At 39.5% G+C, this 18,471-nt stretch overlaps 2 protein-coding genes across 4 annotated transcripts in view; one reads left to right on the forward strand and one right to left on the reverse strand.

Annotated features, from left to right (window-relative positions):
• Positions 1-1,696: 1,696 nt before the first annotated feature.
• On the reverse strand, positions 1,697-4,288 carry Serp1 (stress associated endoplasmic reticulum protein 1). The gene is made up of 3 exons (XM_076867250.1): positions 3,797-4,288; positions 3,546-3,621; positions 1,697-1,980 (listed from the first exon to the last, which is right to left on the reverse strand). Exons 1-3 carry the CDS (start codon positions 3,878-3,880, stop codon positions 1,940-1,942), a joined length of 201 nt encoding a protein of 66 aa, XP_076723365.1. The 5' UTR covers positions 3,881-4,288; the 3' UTR covers positions 1,697-1,939.
• Positions 4,289-4,395: 107 nt separating this feature from the next.
• Positions 4,396-18,471, forward strand: part of Eif2a (eukaryotic translation initiation factor 2A) — a 31,729-nt gene continuing 17,653 nt past the window's right edge. Inside the window, exons 1-3 of one of the 3 annotated variants that reach the window (XM_076867247.1) lie at positions 4,396-4,495; positions 12,480-12,549; positions 15,898-15,972. In XM_076867247.1, the coding sequence (XP_076723362.1) occupies positions 4,468-4,495; positions 12,480-12,549; positions 15,898-15,972 (173 nt within the window). In that variant the 5' untranslated portion in view covers positions 4,396-4,467. The remainder of the gene's footprint in view (positions 4,496-12,479; positions 12,550-15,897; positions 15,973-18,471) is intronic. The other 2 variants (XM_076867248.1, XM_076867249.1) reach the window with 2 other exon arrangements.

Here is an 18,471-nt window from a genome sequence, read left to right on the forward strand (position 1 = left end):
GAACTTTATTTTTAAACGATAAATCAAATAGACACAGCTTTCATTTACCCAAACATGCATAATCCAACCTGAATATAAAACGCACTCAATTGGCAAATTACACATGAAATACAAAGGGAATGCAATTTTACATATGTGAAATGATTGCCAGCTATAGCAACTTAACAAATTAAAAATATTGTACATTAAAAAACAAAACCAAAAACCACCTTAATGCCAATTATCTATAGTAAACCAAGGGCAAGTTTGATACGGAATGATTTGATTCAAGCAAAGAGTAAGGCACCTGCTATGAATTTAGAGCAGTAACTTTCATTTTCAAAGTTACAATAAAATAGAATTAGGTAACCAAGACTTGTTTCAAAGAGGAAAACAAGTATAGGGATTGATTTACTGGGTGAGAAAGGCAGGTAAAGTTCAGCTAAAAACCTGCTGGCCCAAGGTTGGCCAATTCCTCTCGTAGGGGAGCAGTTAAGTTCCTAGATGCCCTTAACCACTCCTCCCCTTTACTCTCCTCCTTCCACGAGGGTATGTCCAGAGTCCCCTATGAGGTTTGCACTGTGTATATATTAGGTAGCAGATTTCCCTTCTGTTCCTCTTAAAACAGCTTATTTTAAAAGAGATATCCTGAGGCGATTAACAAAGCAAATATAAGCAGCCTTCTACCAATTCATTAGTACACACACACTGCTCAGGCTTTTTGCACCAAGTTATGGCTAAGTAGAGCCAACACTTGCAGTTTTCAACAGTACTAGAAAACACAGAATCTGCCTTATCACCCTCACCCTTACTATTAATAAGAAGAAAATCTGATCAATCATGACCTATAAAATCATATAAGGGAAGACTGAAGACTGATCCTTATCAGTAAACCCATTTAATTTCAAATGCCACTATACACTGATATATCTAGTACCCATCCTAAGGGCATTTTAATTATAAACCTAGAAAAAACGCTTTCAAACCTTAAGTGGAACTTATTAGTTGATGTGCCTTTTTTGGTATTAAAAAGTGCTATAAATATGCTAAGATGTCTTATGGCACACTGGACTCAATGGTAGGTCTTGATGACACATAAATTTCTAGTAGCATTTTTCCTTAAAATTTTGTCTAACATAGTAAACTCCTTTGATATATTAAAATAATCCTGGTGAAATCAATGTGACATAAACCTTCCCTGACTTCACTCCACCATGGTAATTTTTAGTGAAACCTCAGTGACTGATTAAGTTACAAAATGCTTTATTTTTTTTTCCCCTAAAAATGGGATCTTACATTATGCTCACTCATGCAAAATCCAAGGTAGTGTAATAGAAACAATATCATGAAAATAGATGTGGCTTATATATAAGCATCTCTGCTTGTATTATGCATTCAGAAGCTTTTCAAAAATTTTGGATGCTAATTGTTATGGTAAAACTAGGCTGTGTTCCATTTATAAGCACCTTATTACAGGACAGTTACATGACCCTATAATGGAGTGTGCTTTTGATTCAAGAGTAATAAAGTGCCTAGCTATATAAAAAACTCAAGATTCCAAATTTTAAATTAAGCTAACTACACTTTACATGTTAGAGTTAACAAAATCTAGACTCTGTCTACACAAATTTAATCTAATTATTCATACTGCATACTGTTTTAACAACCACATTAAAAAAAAAAAAACTTACACTTCATACTAAGTAGGGTCCACTACTGTAGTTTAACAATCAAATTTTATTGCTTTATTCATGTGGTGCTTTTTGCAAGGCACTGTGGTATGAACTAGAAAACCTGGAATGACTCGTGATAAACCTTGGAATGACACATGAAGGATGCTATGAAAGTCATTCTGAGGCAGGATGCTTTACTGAATCGGTTTTAACCAGGGTATCAAACATCAGGAATGAGTTCAAGTTAAAATTCACAGGAGAATGGAAACATCTTAAGGTGAGTGACTTCACATGCCCATCCTGATACTCTGAATAATCTGGAAAATTGCTGTGAAGAGAAAGAACAAAATGTTAAAACAAGCTTTGAATAAAATACACCTAGCAACTGCAAAATTACCTATTAAGGTAGTTAAGAATCTGAGGATACTCTTATAATCATTTGCAAAAGCTATCTAGCTTCACTGTAAGAAGACAGGCCTATCTTAACAAATAAAACAATTAAATGCTCATAGTTTTATTATTTTCCAGTGCTAGGAAATGAACTGAAGGCCTCCCACAAGCTAGGCAGATGATCTACCGTGAAGCAACATTCCCAAATCAAGTTAATTTTTATTTATTTTTTACTTTTATAAAGAGAGAGGGAGAGAGAGAGAGAATTCTAACATTTTATTTTTTTTTTAAGTTCTTGGCGGACACAGCATCTTTGTTTGTATGTGGTGCTGAGGATCGAACCCGGGCCACATGCATGCCAGGCAAGCGCACTACCGTTTGAGCCACATCCCCAGCCCCTCAAGTTATTTTTTAAATCCTAGCTTCCCTAAATTTTATGTTAAGTGTCCAAATGAGCCTGCACATAGGAAATCATTTTAGAAAGAACTTAAAGCCAGCCTGGGAAGCTGAGGCAGGAAGACTGTCAGTTCAAAGTCAGCCTCATCAAAAGCAAGGCGCTGAGCAACTCAGTGAGACCCTCTTTTAAAAGGGCTAAGGATGTGGCTCAGTGGTCGAGTGCCCCTGAATTCAATCCATGGTACCAAAAAATAAATAAATAAAAATAAAAAGAACTTAAAACACCAGCGTACACAGGTTTTTCTAGATAGAATGATTTTGACTTATTCCTAAATAATTAAGCATCCTTTAAAGCCCTGGCCAATAACATATGCATGTTTCCCCATTCTCACAAAGCTGAAATTCAATCATCTTTGGGTTATATAAACTGTTTGGCTCTCAGCCATTTATCAGGAAAGCTTCCAATTGGTAGGTTTAGGAGAAAGGCAAAGCAAAATGTTAAACAGAAATCTCAGAAACATTAGAATGTGGAAAACAGAATCATTTACCTCAATATGAACAGTGGGCATAATAAGATAATAAATGAAAAAGGCCATTCTGTAACTCATTTGCAGAGGCAAGTGCCTATTACTCTAACAGCAGGCTGCCCTGGTAACTAATCTTTCTTGCCATATGTCAAACGTTCCTTTTATTAACATAAAAGCACTTGTCTCACCAATTAAATTGCCAAGCGGGTACATGTTCTCTACACAGAAACACGTCTCTGGATTAACTTTACTTTCATAAAACGTGCCACCTTTTGGACATTAGATTCGGATATGGTCAAATCAAGTCCTAACACCAGGAGTGCACGTCGGGAAGTCTCTCTGCAAGTGACAATGAAATCGCACACAGTCCAAGTTCTCCTTCTGTGCGCGTTTCTTTTTGTTTAGCCTTAAATGTCCGCCAGCCTGACCATCACCACGGACCTGGCCTCTGGTCTCCGAGCACCGACGGAGCGCGGAGAAGTCGCGGGCACTCCGCTCGGCGCCGCCGCTGGCCAGAAACCGGGGTCGGAGCTGGACGGCCGCGAGCCCTCCCCCCGACGGCAGGCCGCCCCGCACCTACCGGAGCCGCAGACGACAAAGATGAAGAGAGCCAGTAGCCAGGGTCCCACCGACGCCTTCTCCTCGGGGGCGTTTCTCTGCAATGGGAAACCCGGTCAGAGGCGCCGCCGGCCGGGTGCCGTGGGCCGAGCCCGCCCGCCCCGGCCCGCTCTCCCCCGGCCCGCTCTCCCCCGGCCCCGGCCCCCTCCCCGGCCCGCTCCCGCCCCCTCCTCGGCCCCGGCCGGCCCCCGCCCGCCCGCCCGCCCAGCTCACCGAGGTCTTGGCGACGTTGCCGCGCTGCGTGATGTTCTTGCTGTGCTTCTCGTTGGCCATCCGGATCCGCTGCTTGGCAACCATCTTCGCGGCGCCGCCTCCGCCCGGCCGCCCCTCGGCCTCGCTCGCTCGCCTCCCGGGCCGCTATGAGGCTCGGCTCCCGGAGCCCGCGCCGCCGCGGGCAGGAGGCGCTCGGGACGGGCGCCGGCGGCGGCCGCTGGATCTGGGCGCGACGAGCGCGGGGCGCGAGCTGACGGCGTCGGGTCGGCGGGTCGGGCCAGCAGGGCGCGCGGGAGCACGGAGCGGGCCGCCGGGAGCGTGGAGAGAAAGAGGAAGCCGACGCAACAACCGGACGGTGCAGCCCGCCGCCTCGAACTACTTCGGGTTCGGCTGCCAACGTCAGCACTGGGCGGGCTCCGCCCCGCGGAAGTGCGAACTCCGCCCGCGGGAGACGGAGGGCGAGCGCCGGCGCGGCCGGCCCTTCACGCTCAAGCAGGAGGCGTCGCCGAGCTGCGCGTGCGCGCCTCGCCGCCGGAAGTGAGTCGGCCCCGAGGCTGGCGGCCCCGGAAGCACTCGCTCGCAGCCTCCACGCCTGGGGAGACGTGTAGGGGCCGGGTTCGGCCCTCGTTGAACTCTCACCCCAGCGCACGGGTTTCTTTTTCCGGGACAAGATGGCGCCTTCCACGCCTCTGTTGACAGGTGAGTTCCGAACTAGCGGGGGACTCCTTTTCTTGGGCGTGGTCTGTCTGGGTCTTTGCTCTGGAGAGCCAGCCGGCGGTCCCTGGAGTCCGACCCGCGCTTTCTCATGGCTTGCGGAGTGCCTGGCCCATCACCCGGGCTTCTTGGTCCACCGCGTAGCAGTCGGAAGTCAGGCCCTTTACGCTGGTGTCCCCCTCCCAGCTGCCGTCCGCCCTCCTCCCTGCGCTCCGGCCGCTTCAGCAGCGGGAGCGGCACTCGGTGGGCTTGATGCGGGCTGCAGTGCTGCTGTTGCGGGCACCGCGTTCGGAGACAAGCCTTGAGCCCCCGGGGCCCGCGGAGCTCCGACGGCGCGCTCCTGGCCCTGGTGGGGCTGCGGCCGGGGGCCCGTGTCGCTCGCGCTCCTCGAGGCTCCTACCAGTGCGCGATGGAGACCTCTGGCCGACATGACGTGGAGACGGTTGTGGACGTTTTGGAAGTAGAATGTTACACGGCTCCTGGGGTTTTGAAGCTGAACTCGTTTGTACTGTTGAAGATGAGGATTCGGACAGTGCTGGGCGGGACTTGATGTCAGTGTGAAGGAGAGGGCGTGGGAAGGGAAACAGGTCTTAAGTCATGGTCACCGTGTAGCAGGAAAGGAGAAGGCGTGAAGACAAGAGTCTGCTCTGGAGGAGGGGGGTCATTTCCTCCGAACCAAAGGGAGCCATAAAATGCTTTTGCTCTGCTGGACGCAATGCTGCACACCTGCAATCTCAGCGACCCCAGGGCCGAGGCAGGAGGATTGAATGTTTGAGGCCAGCCTCAGCAACCTAGCAAGACACAGTGTCAACACCAACAAAAGGAAAACAAAACAAACAAAGAAAAAGCTTTTTGCACTTATTGCCATTCTTGCCATTCAGCATTTTAAGATCCATGCCCACTCCTGTACAATGGAGTACCACAATTCATTCACCCAACATTTATCAAATGCTGACTATAGTCTGATAAAATACTGGGCTGAGACTATTTAAATGGCATAATTACGTAATTAAATGATTTCCCTAGCCTCACAAATCTAACTGTATAATTTTTGAATACTAAATGGCTATTTGAACTCTAGTTAAAAATTAGTGGATTTAAAAAATCTGTAAAAAGTGGTACCTCACTTCTTACAATCTATTCTTCAGCTTAGGACTATTTTGACCTTTTGTTGATTTGGTAAACCTCTTTTCATCTATTAAAGTTAGTTTCAGATATCATTGCTCTGTGAAGGCTTTTCTCTTTGTTCCCATATAGTCAGTCACTCCCTGAACTATTTCTGAACTCCATGTGTACTTTTTTTTTTTCTCCACTTTTTACATAGGATAATTATCCAGTTGTGCTAGACCCTTAGTTTCTTTTTTTTTGTTTGTTTGTTTTTTGGGTGTGGAGGATTTGAACTCAAGGGCAGTAGACCACTGAGCCACATCCCTGCCCTATTTTGTACTTTATTTAGAGACAGGGTCTTACTGAGTTGCTTACTGCCTCCCCTATTGCTGAGGCTGGGTTTGAACTTGGGATCCTCCTGCCTCAGCCTCCTGAGCTGCTGGGATGACAGGTGGGTGCCACTGTGCTTCTTGATGTTAAGAGCAGAGTATTATTCATTCCTGCCTTCTCAGTACCTAGAACTGAACCTGAAAAGCAATAGGCACTCTAAATGTGTAGTGGAGGAATAAATTAATGAAGGGTAGCTCGTTTATTTCTTGTCAAATTTACCAAGAATGACAGTTTTCTTACAATACCTATACATAAGGATTTTGTAAGAGCTTACAGGTTTTTGTTCAGTCTGCCTCTCATATACTCATATTCTTGGAGGCCAGAGGCATTACTTTACTTCATCAGAGTCATACTGCGGATGGCAGAGTGACGATTTTATGCGCATTATTCCACTTCATGCTCCCTTTTCTGTCACTAAAACACACTGTTTAATATTGTAAACATTCTTAGTTGGGGTATTTCATTTAATAATAGATTTTTTTTTAACTTCCAAACTCTTTTGTTAAATTAGATTCATAGGATCTTAGAGCTGTGAATAATTTGGAGGTTATCCAGTAAATTTTATTAGTCACAACTTTTAGTTGGAAATGACGAGAACCCCCGCCGCCCCCCCCCCCCCCAAAAAAAAAGGGCAGGTGAGAAAGGGAGATTTTCAAAACTCACATAACCTAATAGCTTCCATACTACTGGATTCAGTTAGTCGCATGACTCCAAAAATCTGTCTTCATCTGCAGGCCCTGTTCCTTCTAGATTCGTTTGTTCTCAGGCTGACATCAGCCAGCTCGGGCACCTCCAAAGGAAAGAGAATATTTTTGCCACTGGTCCCAGCAAATCTAAAGGCTGCCATCTTTGGCTTGTCTTGTCTCGTCTCTTACTCATTTGTGTATTAGTTTTTCATAAGAAGTCAGGACCAAATTGTATGCTCACCTGTATTAGTGTGGCCTAAAAAAGAGGGGCTTGGTGCTGGGTATGTAAAAATAACAACATCCATTACAAGAAATTCTTATTCTTTTTTTTTATTATTTTTTTTAGTTATACCTGGACACAATACCTTTATTTTATCGATTGATTATTTTTATGTGGTGCTGAGAATTGAACCCAGGGCCTAGCATGTGCTAGGCAAGTGTTCTACCACTGAGCCAAAACCCCAGCCCCCACAGTATAAGAAATTCTTTTTTGTGTGTGTGTGTGTGTGTGTGTGTGGTTCTGGGGATTGAACCCAGGGCCTTGTGCATGCGAGACAAGCACTCTACTAACTGAGCTATATCCCCAGCCCACTACAAGAAAAATTTTTTTAAGAGAGAGAGAGAGAATTTTAATATTTATTTTTTTAGTTTTTGGCGGACATAACGTCTTTGTTTGTATGTGGTGCTGAGGATCGAACCTGGGCCGCACGCATGCCAGGCGAGCACGCTACTGCTTGAGCCACATCCCCAGCCCCATAAAATTCTTGATGTCTAAGCAGCTTGCCTAGATGAGGTCATTGAAATAATTTACTTAAAATTGAGTCATTTTTCTAAATTGATATGTAGTTCAGCAAATATAACAGGTGGGAAAAGTATATTTTAAGAATCACCATATCCTTGACATATGACTCTGTTTGTTGAAGCCCAGGGTTTTTCTAATTCTAACTCAGGCCTAGAGTAATAAATTGTATGAGCCTCAAAAAGGCTGGTAAGCTTAGAAAAGATTATGTAGATACAATAGTTGTTGTAATTATTGTTTTTTAAACAGTTACTGTGTCAAACTCTAATATTTATTGTTTTAGAACTATTCCATTCTGTTTGCTGATCCTCTTTTACTAAAGAAGTAAATCATCAAACCCCAGATCACATCAAGTGTGAACATACGCTCTCAAGCTAGTTTCACATTCTGCTCACTGTTTCACCTTCAAATATTAACTCAAGTGATTTTTTATTAAAGTTTTGTAAAGAATAAAATTGTTGCAGTTTTGGAAAAGTTTGTTTTGCATCCATATTTGTTTTTGCTTTTATTAATTTGTAAAACAGTTTATATTCTCCTATGAACTGAATTTGTTTTTCCTAGTAAATTTATGTATCCATTTATTCACATTTTTATAAGGAAATTATGCAAACTGGTTATTTAATCTAATAAAGTTTCTTATAGGTCCAAAATGTTAGGCTTCAATATAGCAAGATATGAAATAAACCTGTTGTTTTAAGTGGTTTATATGTATGAACAAAACTATGATAATCCAATATGATTTTTATTTTGAATTCTCCTGTGAAATATTATGTGCAAAGAATGCCTAGTTTAATGATCATTGATAGATCATCAACTTAATAGTAGCTTTGGTTTGTATTGTTGTCTCATAGGATATGTTTTTACCTTTGTACAAAAATCTTGGTCTTTTTGATATTTGATTATAACTTTACAATTTTATCCAATATTTCCAACCAAAATTATTCTTGGGAAATGTTGAAAAACTTTCATTTGATTTGTTTCCTTTTTTTTTGGCTGTACTTTAAACAAAGTATAACCAAAATGATGTTGCATTTTTTAGAAGTTTTTAAAATTTGTATGTAATTTAAGACTCAGAGAAGTTGTAAAAACAGTAGAGTTCTATGTACCTTTCACCCAGCTTTCTCCAGTGATAACCTGTATAACTGTAGTGAATCATCAAACCTAGGAATTTGACTGGTACAATAGTATTTATTAAACAAAATTTCTTATTCAGATTTTGAGTGTGTGTGTAGTACTAAGAAATTTTATCATATATAAATTCATACAACCACCATTGTCAGAATATAGAACTGTTCTGTCACCAGCAAGAAATTCCTGTGGTGCCCTTTATAGTGAAGTCCTTCTTCCAGCATTAATGCCTAACAATCGTTGCCCTGTCCTGTGTCACTGTAGTTTTGTCATTTCATGAATGTTGTATAAATACAATTATAGAAACATAATCTTTGGATTTTTGCTTTTAAAGTTGCGTTTATTTAGAATGTGAACATATGTATGTTGAAAAGCAGTTGATTAATTTGACTTATTATTTTTCGTCTCCAGAAACATACCAAAACCAAAAATTGGAGACCCCATGAAATTTAGTTTCTTGAATGGGAAGGACATGTCACTCTCCACACTGACACTAAAAATGTCATGTGTGCCTTCTAAGATTTGGGTGAATATTCTACAAGGAAAATTGTGACTCGAGTGTTTTTTGTTTTTCTCACTACTCCATTGTGATTTTCTCCCTGTATTAGTTTGGGACATAGGTCTGAAAAACAAATTTTAGAAAAGGAAAACCTACTGGTTGCCCAGAATAGCCTGAGACTTCCCGCTGCTATAGCCAGAAAGATAATCTTCATGAAATCCGGGGTGTAGATGCCACTTTAGTAATGGATAAGATCTTTGAATTTTCCCTTAAGTAAACTTTGTGTAACATCAAAATCATCAAATGACTACTAGTTACAATTACCACTAGCACACAGGAAGCCAAGATGAGCCGGGGAGAAGATTTTTGCTTTATTTTTTTTGCCCAAAAGTTCAGGCAGGCCTGTGTTCTTGGTGTCAGTAGTTAGGGTCCTTAGAACATAATTTTGATTTCATCAGCATTTTCTTTTTTTTTAATATTTTTTAGTTGTAGTTGGACACAATACCTTTATTTTATTCATTTTTATGTGGTGCAGAGGATTGAACCCAGGGCCTCCCATGTGCTATGCAAGTGCTATGCAAGTGCTCAACTGCTGAGCCATAACCCCAGCCCTCATCAGCATTTTCTAATTAACTGGGGCTACACTGACAATGTGCCATTTAGGCATCCTGGACCCATGTGTTAATTCTGAGAGAGCGCTCTTAACGTGTTAGGTTTTACTACAACTTATGAGAAGACCCTCATTATGCTGGCAAAATTGTATGTAGTATAGGATTAGAGTGTAATCTGATAATTATAAACTTTCTAATTTGAAAAATTCACTTTTGGTTAATTCCCCCAATGTCTGTTAGAACTTCATTTATAGTATTAAGAAAATAATGGCCTATTCTCTTCTAAATCCTAATGTATCATATGAAATATTGCAGCAGATGATTAATTTAATAATGAAAAATAGCACTTCTTTGCTCATGTGGTGAGTAAATTTTAATGCTAAAGAACTAAACTTTAGGCTGGGAATGTATCTCCATGGTAGAGTGTGCTTAGTTTACCATGAGCAAGGCCCTGGGTTCAATCCTCAGGATCACAAAAAATTAAAAATAAAAAATTTTAAAAGTTTTAATGTTTTAAAATTAAAAAAATTAAAGGAAGGAAGAAGGAAAAAACAGTTCATAGTCTTTAAATTTAGGAAAACATTTTCTGGCACAAGAAAATGTATAAATTTTGACTGGTACAATAGTATTTATTAAACAAAATTCTTATTCAGATTTTGAGTATGTGTGTAGTACTAAGAAATTTTGTAAATGTCATTTGAGAATTTTAGAATAAATATCTTTACTGTATAATTAAAATTATAGCAAGAGACCAAACTTTTTCTAAATCACTCTCTTGAAAGCAGTGATAGATGCTTACTTATTTTAACCCCAGTACAGCTACGCAGGGGCCATGTCACAGACTTATAGGTACCTGGTGGCGGGAGTTGGGTCCTGAAATATGAAGAGCACTTTGCTGGGCCCGGGCCTGTTCTAGTGCTGACTCACAGGGGCAGTTGTTTCCCAACACCTCTCAGTAGGGTGTTCCACACATGCAACAGTAAGGGGTCCAGCTCTGTACTTGGAGGTGTCCTTGTTCAGTGCTCTGTGTATCACCTATTTACTCTCCCTCCACTAAGTTGGGAGCTCCATTAAGACATGGGTTTATTGTTGTTCGCTAGTAGTTCTTTGGGACCATTGGATACCTGAAATTTGAGCTAGTTAATCACTAGGGAGAATATAATATTCTAATAACTTTGATTTGACTCTTCTCCAGAAGAGGAAGGCAGTAGGGATCAGAACTGGAGCCAAGGCTTGCCCTAACTGTAACTCTGCTGCTTTCCCAGTAACCTAGAGAAGGCTGGGAGATGTCTGAATAGCTAGATGTAATGGTCGCCAGGGACTCGGTAACTATCTTTTCTTCAGCTTTTATACTGTTGCGGCTAGCAAGAATTCTAGGAAAGATACCAACTCATTCCCAATTCTGTTAGTTTTTTTCTCCTAACTATTGCATACCAAGGTATCATCTGTACTGTCCCACCATGGTCTGGGTTTCCCTAATCTCCTGTGGGACTCAACAGAAGCATTTAAAATAGTTTCCCCATGTCCAGTCCACTCTTAATCCTTTCCTGTTCACTTTCTACAGTGTACTAGATTGACCTTTTCAAAATGCAAATCAAATTTTAATGATCCACCTAAATCTCTTGAGCATTTATTTATTTATAGTTGTATATGGACAGAATGCCTTTAGTTTATTTATTTACTTTTATATGGTGCTGAGGATCAAACCGAGGGCCTCACATGTGCTAGGCAAGTGCTCTACCACAGAGCCCCAGCCCCAGCCCCCAGCATTCTTAAGATAAACCAACATTGCTGAGCTCAGTCTTCTTTGTGGTCTGAGCCCTGAGCCCTATTTTCAGCTTCTTCCAGCCGCTCAGGCCTTTGTCCCTTCTTCTGGTGCACTGCCTTTTCTCTGGCATGGGGGTTCTGTATGTGGCCTTGTTCTCCTTCCTGTTAACTGCTGTTCATCCTCCTGCTCCTAGCATCTGGGGACTAGCTCAAGAACACTTTCCCTGTCTTCTAGTTTGGGGGCAGAGTTCCCTGTCGTGCCCTCTGATACCATATGTTTTCCTTTGTAGTTCTCAGTCTGTGGTAATCATTTGCTCACTGTAGACTGAGTTCAATGAAGTCAGGCATGAGACAGGTTTTCCTCCCTCTTGTGTCTCCAGTACTCAACCCAAAGCCTGGGAAGGGGTTTTCCTTTTAGTAAACATCTGTTGAATGAATCAGTCTGTATATTTGAGTCAGCTTTAGATGCATCCAATTCAGCCCTTTTGAAAAATAGTTAGTGCTCCAAATGTTTTATTTGCTTATTTGTTCTTGAACTTTGTTCCCATTTAAATTTTTTATATATTACTGTCATTGGGATTAGTGAATGAGTGTGTTTCATTCTACTTGTTCTTAGTTTGGGAGACTGCAAATAGATGAACAATAGTTTGTGATCTAAGAACTTTAAACATGTGCTGCATTTTATGGTATTTTATATAAAGCATGTAGCTCCGCTGTATGCCAGTGTTTCTGTTTTATAGACGAAGCAGAGGTTCAGAGAGCGCCACATCCACAGGCTCCCAGCTGCTACACACCTGCTGCCTCTGAATTGATGGCTTTATGTCATGGTGTATACCCTTTTAATGATAACATTCTCTGGTACAGCTAAGTGTTTAATGATTTCCTTACTATCTTGAAAACTTTTGCTTTTTAAAAATATTTACAAATATAATCTACCCTTTATTAGCAAAGGGTAATGTGTTGGTTCTTTCATGTTCTTTAGTCCGAGGATCAGAAGGATTGTACATGGTGAATGGGCCACCGCATTTCACGGAAAGCACAGTGTTCCCAAGGTATGCTTTATTTTGTTGAGTGATGTTACCAGAGTATACAGTACATAGTAAATGGGTTTTGTGTAGTTTGATGTATTTTCCATGAGAAAGGGAAGGGATAAGCTAGTTTCTTGGAAAATATTGTGTGATATTAACAGGAGATGGAAAAAATATATATTCTTTATCAAGTAACATGATCTTTAGATTTGAAAGTAATTGTGTAAACCTGTTTAGAAGAGGGGAAAATAACAGTAAGGAAAAGTGTAGACACTGTGTCATTGAATGCAGCCTTTAGTTTGGAACCAGAGTTTTATCTTGGAGAAGGAGAAAAACTGACAGCTATGATAGTCAACCTGCTACCAATAATCTTCATGAATTTAAGAGAAAGAAAATGGTATTAAAAAAGGAATAAAATAGAATATATATGTCTAATATGTAGCTAAAGAGATATATTTGGCCCCAAAAGGAACAATACAAGGACAAACCAAAAACTAATTAAAATGGTTTCCTTGGGAGAAAGTGTAACAGGATGCTGGAGATGTATCTGTGAATGAACTTTGGTATATATAGTTATGACTTTTAACCATGTAATTGTTTTAAATAATAAAGTTAAATAAAGTGGAAAACTGAAACAAATGAATCAAGCTCTGTGTCAAGGTGGTCATGTAACCATGTGAAATTTCGCAAAGTTCTTAAATGCAGTCAGTATTTTATTGTTAACTGAAAATACATGTCTTTTGAAGTGTTTTTTATTTTTTGTGGTGCTAAGGATTGAACCCAAGGCTTGCTAGGCAAGGGGTCTACCAACTGAGCCACATCCCCAGCCCCTGGATGTTGTCATTTCAATCTATTATAGGATAAAGTAAATGGATAATTATATTAGTATCACTAGGAACCAAGATCTTTAGCGTGAGTGTAAAGAGAGGGAGTTGCATATGAACATATGAACTTGTGATTTTTTAAAACATTTGTATTTCTTAGTTCTTTCCACTGAAGAGTCAAGAAGCAGTGAAGATGGGCTAGGGTTGTGGCTCAGTGATAGTTGGCTTGCATATGTGAAGCATTGGGTTCGATTCTCAGCACCACATACAAATAAATGAATAAAATAAAGGTCTGTCAACAATTAAAAAATATTTAAAAGAAGAAGAAGAAGAAGCAGTGAAGACCCTGTGCACAGACAGTGGCTTTCTGGGTACCACCCCTCACTAAATGGAATCAGTTCCTTGGGGGACAGGTCAGCTCTAGGTCTAGAGCAGCAAATGTACAGGTGAGGTGGGAACATCTTGTGCCAGAAAGCAAGGAAGCTGCAAAGGACCAGTGAGGTCTTTGAAAGGGCCATAGGAGTCATCTAGAAGGGAGGGGCTTAACACCAACCTGAGATGGAACAGTTTGAGCCTTAAGAATTATAACTAAAAGAATAAAACACGTTAAGTATATCAATAATAATTTTTTAAAAAAACCTTCTAAACCTTATTCATTGCATTAGTGGTTGATTGAGTCCTTGCTTATTGCTTTGAAGATTGGTAAAGGGAAGGAATCGGGCATTTCTCTTGCCTTTTCTGTACAAACTATATTTCAGAATAACCAAATAATTGATGAGGGAAAGTTCTTTTTTTTTTGGTCCCAGGGATTGAACCCAGAGGTACTTAACCACTGAGCCACATCCCAGCCCTATTTTGTATTTTATTTAGAGACAGGGTCTCACTGAATTGCTTAGTGTCTTGCTTTGGCTGAGGCTGGCTTTGAACACACAATCTTCCTGCCTCAGCCTGCCCGGCTTAATTTTTTATTTTGAGACAGGGTTGCTGAGGTTGGCCTTGATCCTCCTGCCTCATTCTCCCAGGTTGCTGGGATTACGGGTGTGCACCACTGTGTCTGGCTTCATTCAATGTTCTTATAAATAATTTAGATGATCACTTAGAAAGAATGTTCTCTAATTTATACTTCAAATGGATTTGTAAGAAATGACTAATATTTTAAAAGAGCAAATCAAAATGTAAGTAAGTTTTAGTAGGGTAGAACATTACACCAAAACCTGTGAGGAATTTAATAAAGACAATATAAAATTGTGCCTTTAGGTCTGGAAGTGAGTTGCACAAGTGTAGGAGTGGGGATATCTTGTTCACAGCTGTCTATGAGGGAGACAATTAGTTTCACTAATTGGGGCTGGGAATGTGGCTTAAGCGGTAGCATGCTTGCCTGGCATACAAGGGGTGCTGGGTTGGATCCTCAGCACCACATAAAAATAAAATAAAAGATGTTGTGTCCACCAAAAACTAAAAAATAAATATTAAAAAATTCTCTCTCTCTTAAAAAAAAGTTTCACTAACTGTAAATTGGGTATTAGCTACCATTATTGGTTTGCAGAAGCATAGATGTCATTTCTTGATAAGTCATTCTGAAGATAATGTCCAGTTAAGATGCATACATCAGTTCTCAGTGCATTTGCTGTTATTAGTTTCTCATCTAGTGTGACTGTGCCAAATAGACACCTGAGTGTACGCAAACGCACATTTCAGTTTGGGTTTTACTTGGTGTTAGGAGATGTATTCACAGTGGCTATCTCAAGTAGAGAGATAACAGTACTTACAGTTTTGATTCCTTGATAGAATGTTGCCAGGTAACCGGATTTCCATAGGTGCAGCCCAGAACGCTGCTTCGTTTGTTAAATGTGAAGATCCTCTTATTATATAGCCTGTGTCTGCACTGGAGGAGTCAATGGAAGGCCTTTGTCCTTTAAGCCCAGGGCCACTTGAGGATGTTCTGTCCTCCATTGTTTTGCTATGTAGTCTGGGACATTGTCCACAGCCTCTGTGTTGAAATTAGCCTTCTCAAGATCAGGGTTTATAGCTGGCTACTTTTATGTTTAGTTACATTTTGTGGGTTCCCACACAAATAGTTCACCCAAAGGGCTCTGTTTTTCTTTCAAGATTCACCCGTTGGTATAAAATTGATGTCCAACTTACTTTAACAGTGATTATTCTCAGAGATAATGCTTTTTGGCAGAATAAAGCCTTTTGGAATTATTTTTTTATTTTCTAAAATGTAAGTTTTTAATCATTAAATTAATAGATTATAGTCTTTTTTTAAAAATAAGAGACTCTGAACTATATATATATATGTGTGTGTATATTTATATATATGTGTGTGTGTATATATATATATATATATATATATATATACACATACATATATGAATCTTTATTTTATTTGTTTTTATGTGGTGCTGAGGATCGGACCCAGTGCCTCACACATGCGAGGCAAGCACTCTGCCACTGAGCCCCAGCCCCAGATTATAGTCTTTTTAATCATATTTTTTTTTGAAAAGTATCAAAGCTTATTAATTTAAACTGTTTTTGTTATTTTCAGGGAATCTGGGAAAAATTGCAAAGTCTATGCCTTTAGCAAGGATGGAACCTTATTTGCCTGGGGCAACGGAGACAAGTCAGTGTTCATTTACATGGCATGGTGTTCCATGTGTGTCGTGGGTATAAATGTAACTGGCATGATTTGAATAACATGTATTTAGGTGTCATTAATAAAGCCCATCTTCTGATGTCATGATGCAGTAAGACAACTTTGAACATATTCACAGGCATATATATATATCAATCATACCCCAAATCTAACCTAAAGAAGTGAGAAGTTATTTTATATAGTGCTCTGGTTATTGGTTAGCATTTCTTAAGTTCTGCACTTACAAAATAATACTCTTGCTTGTTTATTTTAGATTTAGATAAACTTATTTGCTGTTAAATTAACTGCAGTTAATGTAACTATTAGTCCTATTATAAAAGCATATAAATTATTTAAAAGAAGATTTAGTGTAATCTGTAGTGCATAAACCACCAAATCACAAGGTTGGTCTTATTCACAATGTTAATGCGTAGTCTTAATCTTAGCTTCAAAGTGTAGGAGTGGGGACATCTTGTTCTCAGTTTTTTTTTTTTTTTTTTTTTTTTTTTTGTACTGGGGATTGAACCTCAGGGGCACTCAACCAATGAGCCACATCTCCAGCTCTATTTTGTATTTTATTTAGAGACAGGGTCTCACTGAGTTGCTCAGTGCCTCACTGTTGCTCGCAATCCTCCTGCCTCAGCCTCCTGACCTGCTGGGGTTACAGGCGTGCCCAGTTATATTCTCAAATTTTACATCTTTTTATATGACCTAAGTATTTAAGTTTTATTTTTTATCCGTAGTTTCAGTTTATACTATTTGGAGTCATTAGATTTTTACTGCCTAGTGAGACATACTTCTTTTCATTGTCTTTTTTTTTTTTTAAATGTTATCCTTTATTCTATTAGCTTACTATATTGAATATCTATTTTCACCCTGGCAATTATTGTTAATGATTTTATATATTTCATGTATATTCTCACTTAGTCGTCTATTGGATTCAACCTCAGTCTTCCCTATATCCCCTATATCCCTTTTTAAGTGTCCTGTCCATCACTTAATAGATAACTTTATACATAGATGCTGGCATTTATTTCCTGTGGCTTTGGCCATAATGGCTCATAATGTCTCTAATAAAATATAAAAAAGGCCTGGGCATGTGACTCAGTGGTGAAGTGCCCCTGGGTTCAACCCCCTGTACCAAAAAAAAAGAAAGAAGAAAGGAAAAACAAGAAAACTTCATGTTATTTTTATGCTTATTTTTTCCATATTTTTTAATTGGTGTGTGATAGTTGTACATAATGGTGAGATTTGTTGTTATATATTCTCATGTCATTTTAAAATACGTAATTTACAAGGGTGTGTGTGTGTGTGTGTGTGTGTGTGTATTAACAGTATGCTATAATCTTTGATTCCTATCAGTTATTGCTTGTCTTAACCGAAGTGTCCTCTTCAAACTAGAGTAAAACAAAGTTTCTTTTAGCAGTGTCTGGAATAAAATGGAACATCTTTTTTTTGTTTTTTTAACTCTAAAATGTTCATGTACAGAAAAGTCAGCCCGAACTGATTCAGAAGCTTGGCCCTGGCACTTATCAGTAATATGATCTTGGGCAAATCATAAACTAGTTCGATTTTTTTGTACTGGGGAAATGAACCCAGGGGTGCTTAACTACTTAACTACATCCATAGCCTATTTTATATTTCATTTAGAGACAGGGTCTTTATGAGTTGCTTAGTGCCTCGCTTTTGCTAAGGCTGGCTTTGAACTCTTGATCCTCCCGCCTCAGAGCCTCCAAGCTGCTGAGATTACAGGCATATGCTACCATGCCTTGCTAATTTTTTTTTTTAAGTCTTAAATTTAAAATTTTAAAAATAGAATTGATGAGACTGTTGAGGATTAAATATGGGACTGCTTTTATTATATAGTCATCATCATTTTTGTCATTATTGTACCATAATAATTTGTATGCCTTTTGAAGATTGCTTTTGAGATGTTAATAGACATCCAGAGTTTTCTTACAGACTTCCTAGCTGCTTTGGTTTGCACTTATTCAAATGAAGACAATATACTTTGCTGTTCCTTGCCTCTCTGCCTTCCCTTAGTTTGGAATATCTCAGCTTCTCTGTAGCTTAGCTTTTTCTTTTTCTTTTTTTATCCATCTTTTTGTCTGTAGCTTACTTTGTGTTCACTTATAGAACTTGTTTCCTTTTCAGAAATCGAATCATCTTTTATCTTTCTGCTAATACTCTATTATTTTCAAACATTAGCCTGCCATAGGGTCTTTTTTGTAAAATGTCCTTTTGTTTTTAAAGTTAAGGTGTTTTTGGATATTTTCTAAAACTAACTGAAAATTGATTTTTATGATAAAGAAACATTTTGAAGTGATCCATATTTGAAAAGAGGTGTGAATGTTTTGGTTAGTGTTGGCTATTAAAAAATATTATAAAATGGTAGGATATTTTCTAAAACTAACTGAAAATTGATTTTTATGATTAAGAAACATTTTGAAGTGATCCATATTTGAAAAGAGGTGTGAATGTTTTGGT

The sequence above is a fragment of the Callospermophilus lateralis genome, chromosome 10 (assembly GCF_048772815.1).
Source record: "Callospermophilus lateralis isolate mCalLat2 chromosome 10, mCalLat2.hap1, whole genome shotgun sequence".
Lineage (NCBI taxonomy): Eukaryota > Metazoa > Chordata > Mammalia > Rodentia > Sciuridae > Callospermophilus > Callospermophilus lateralis.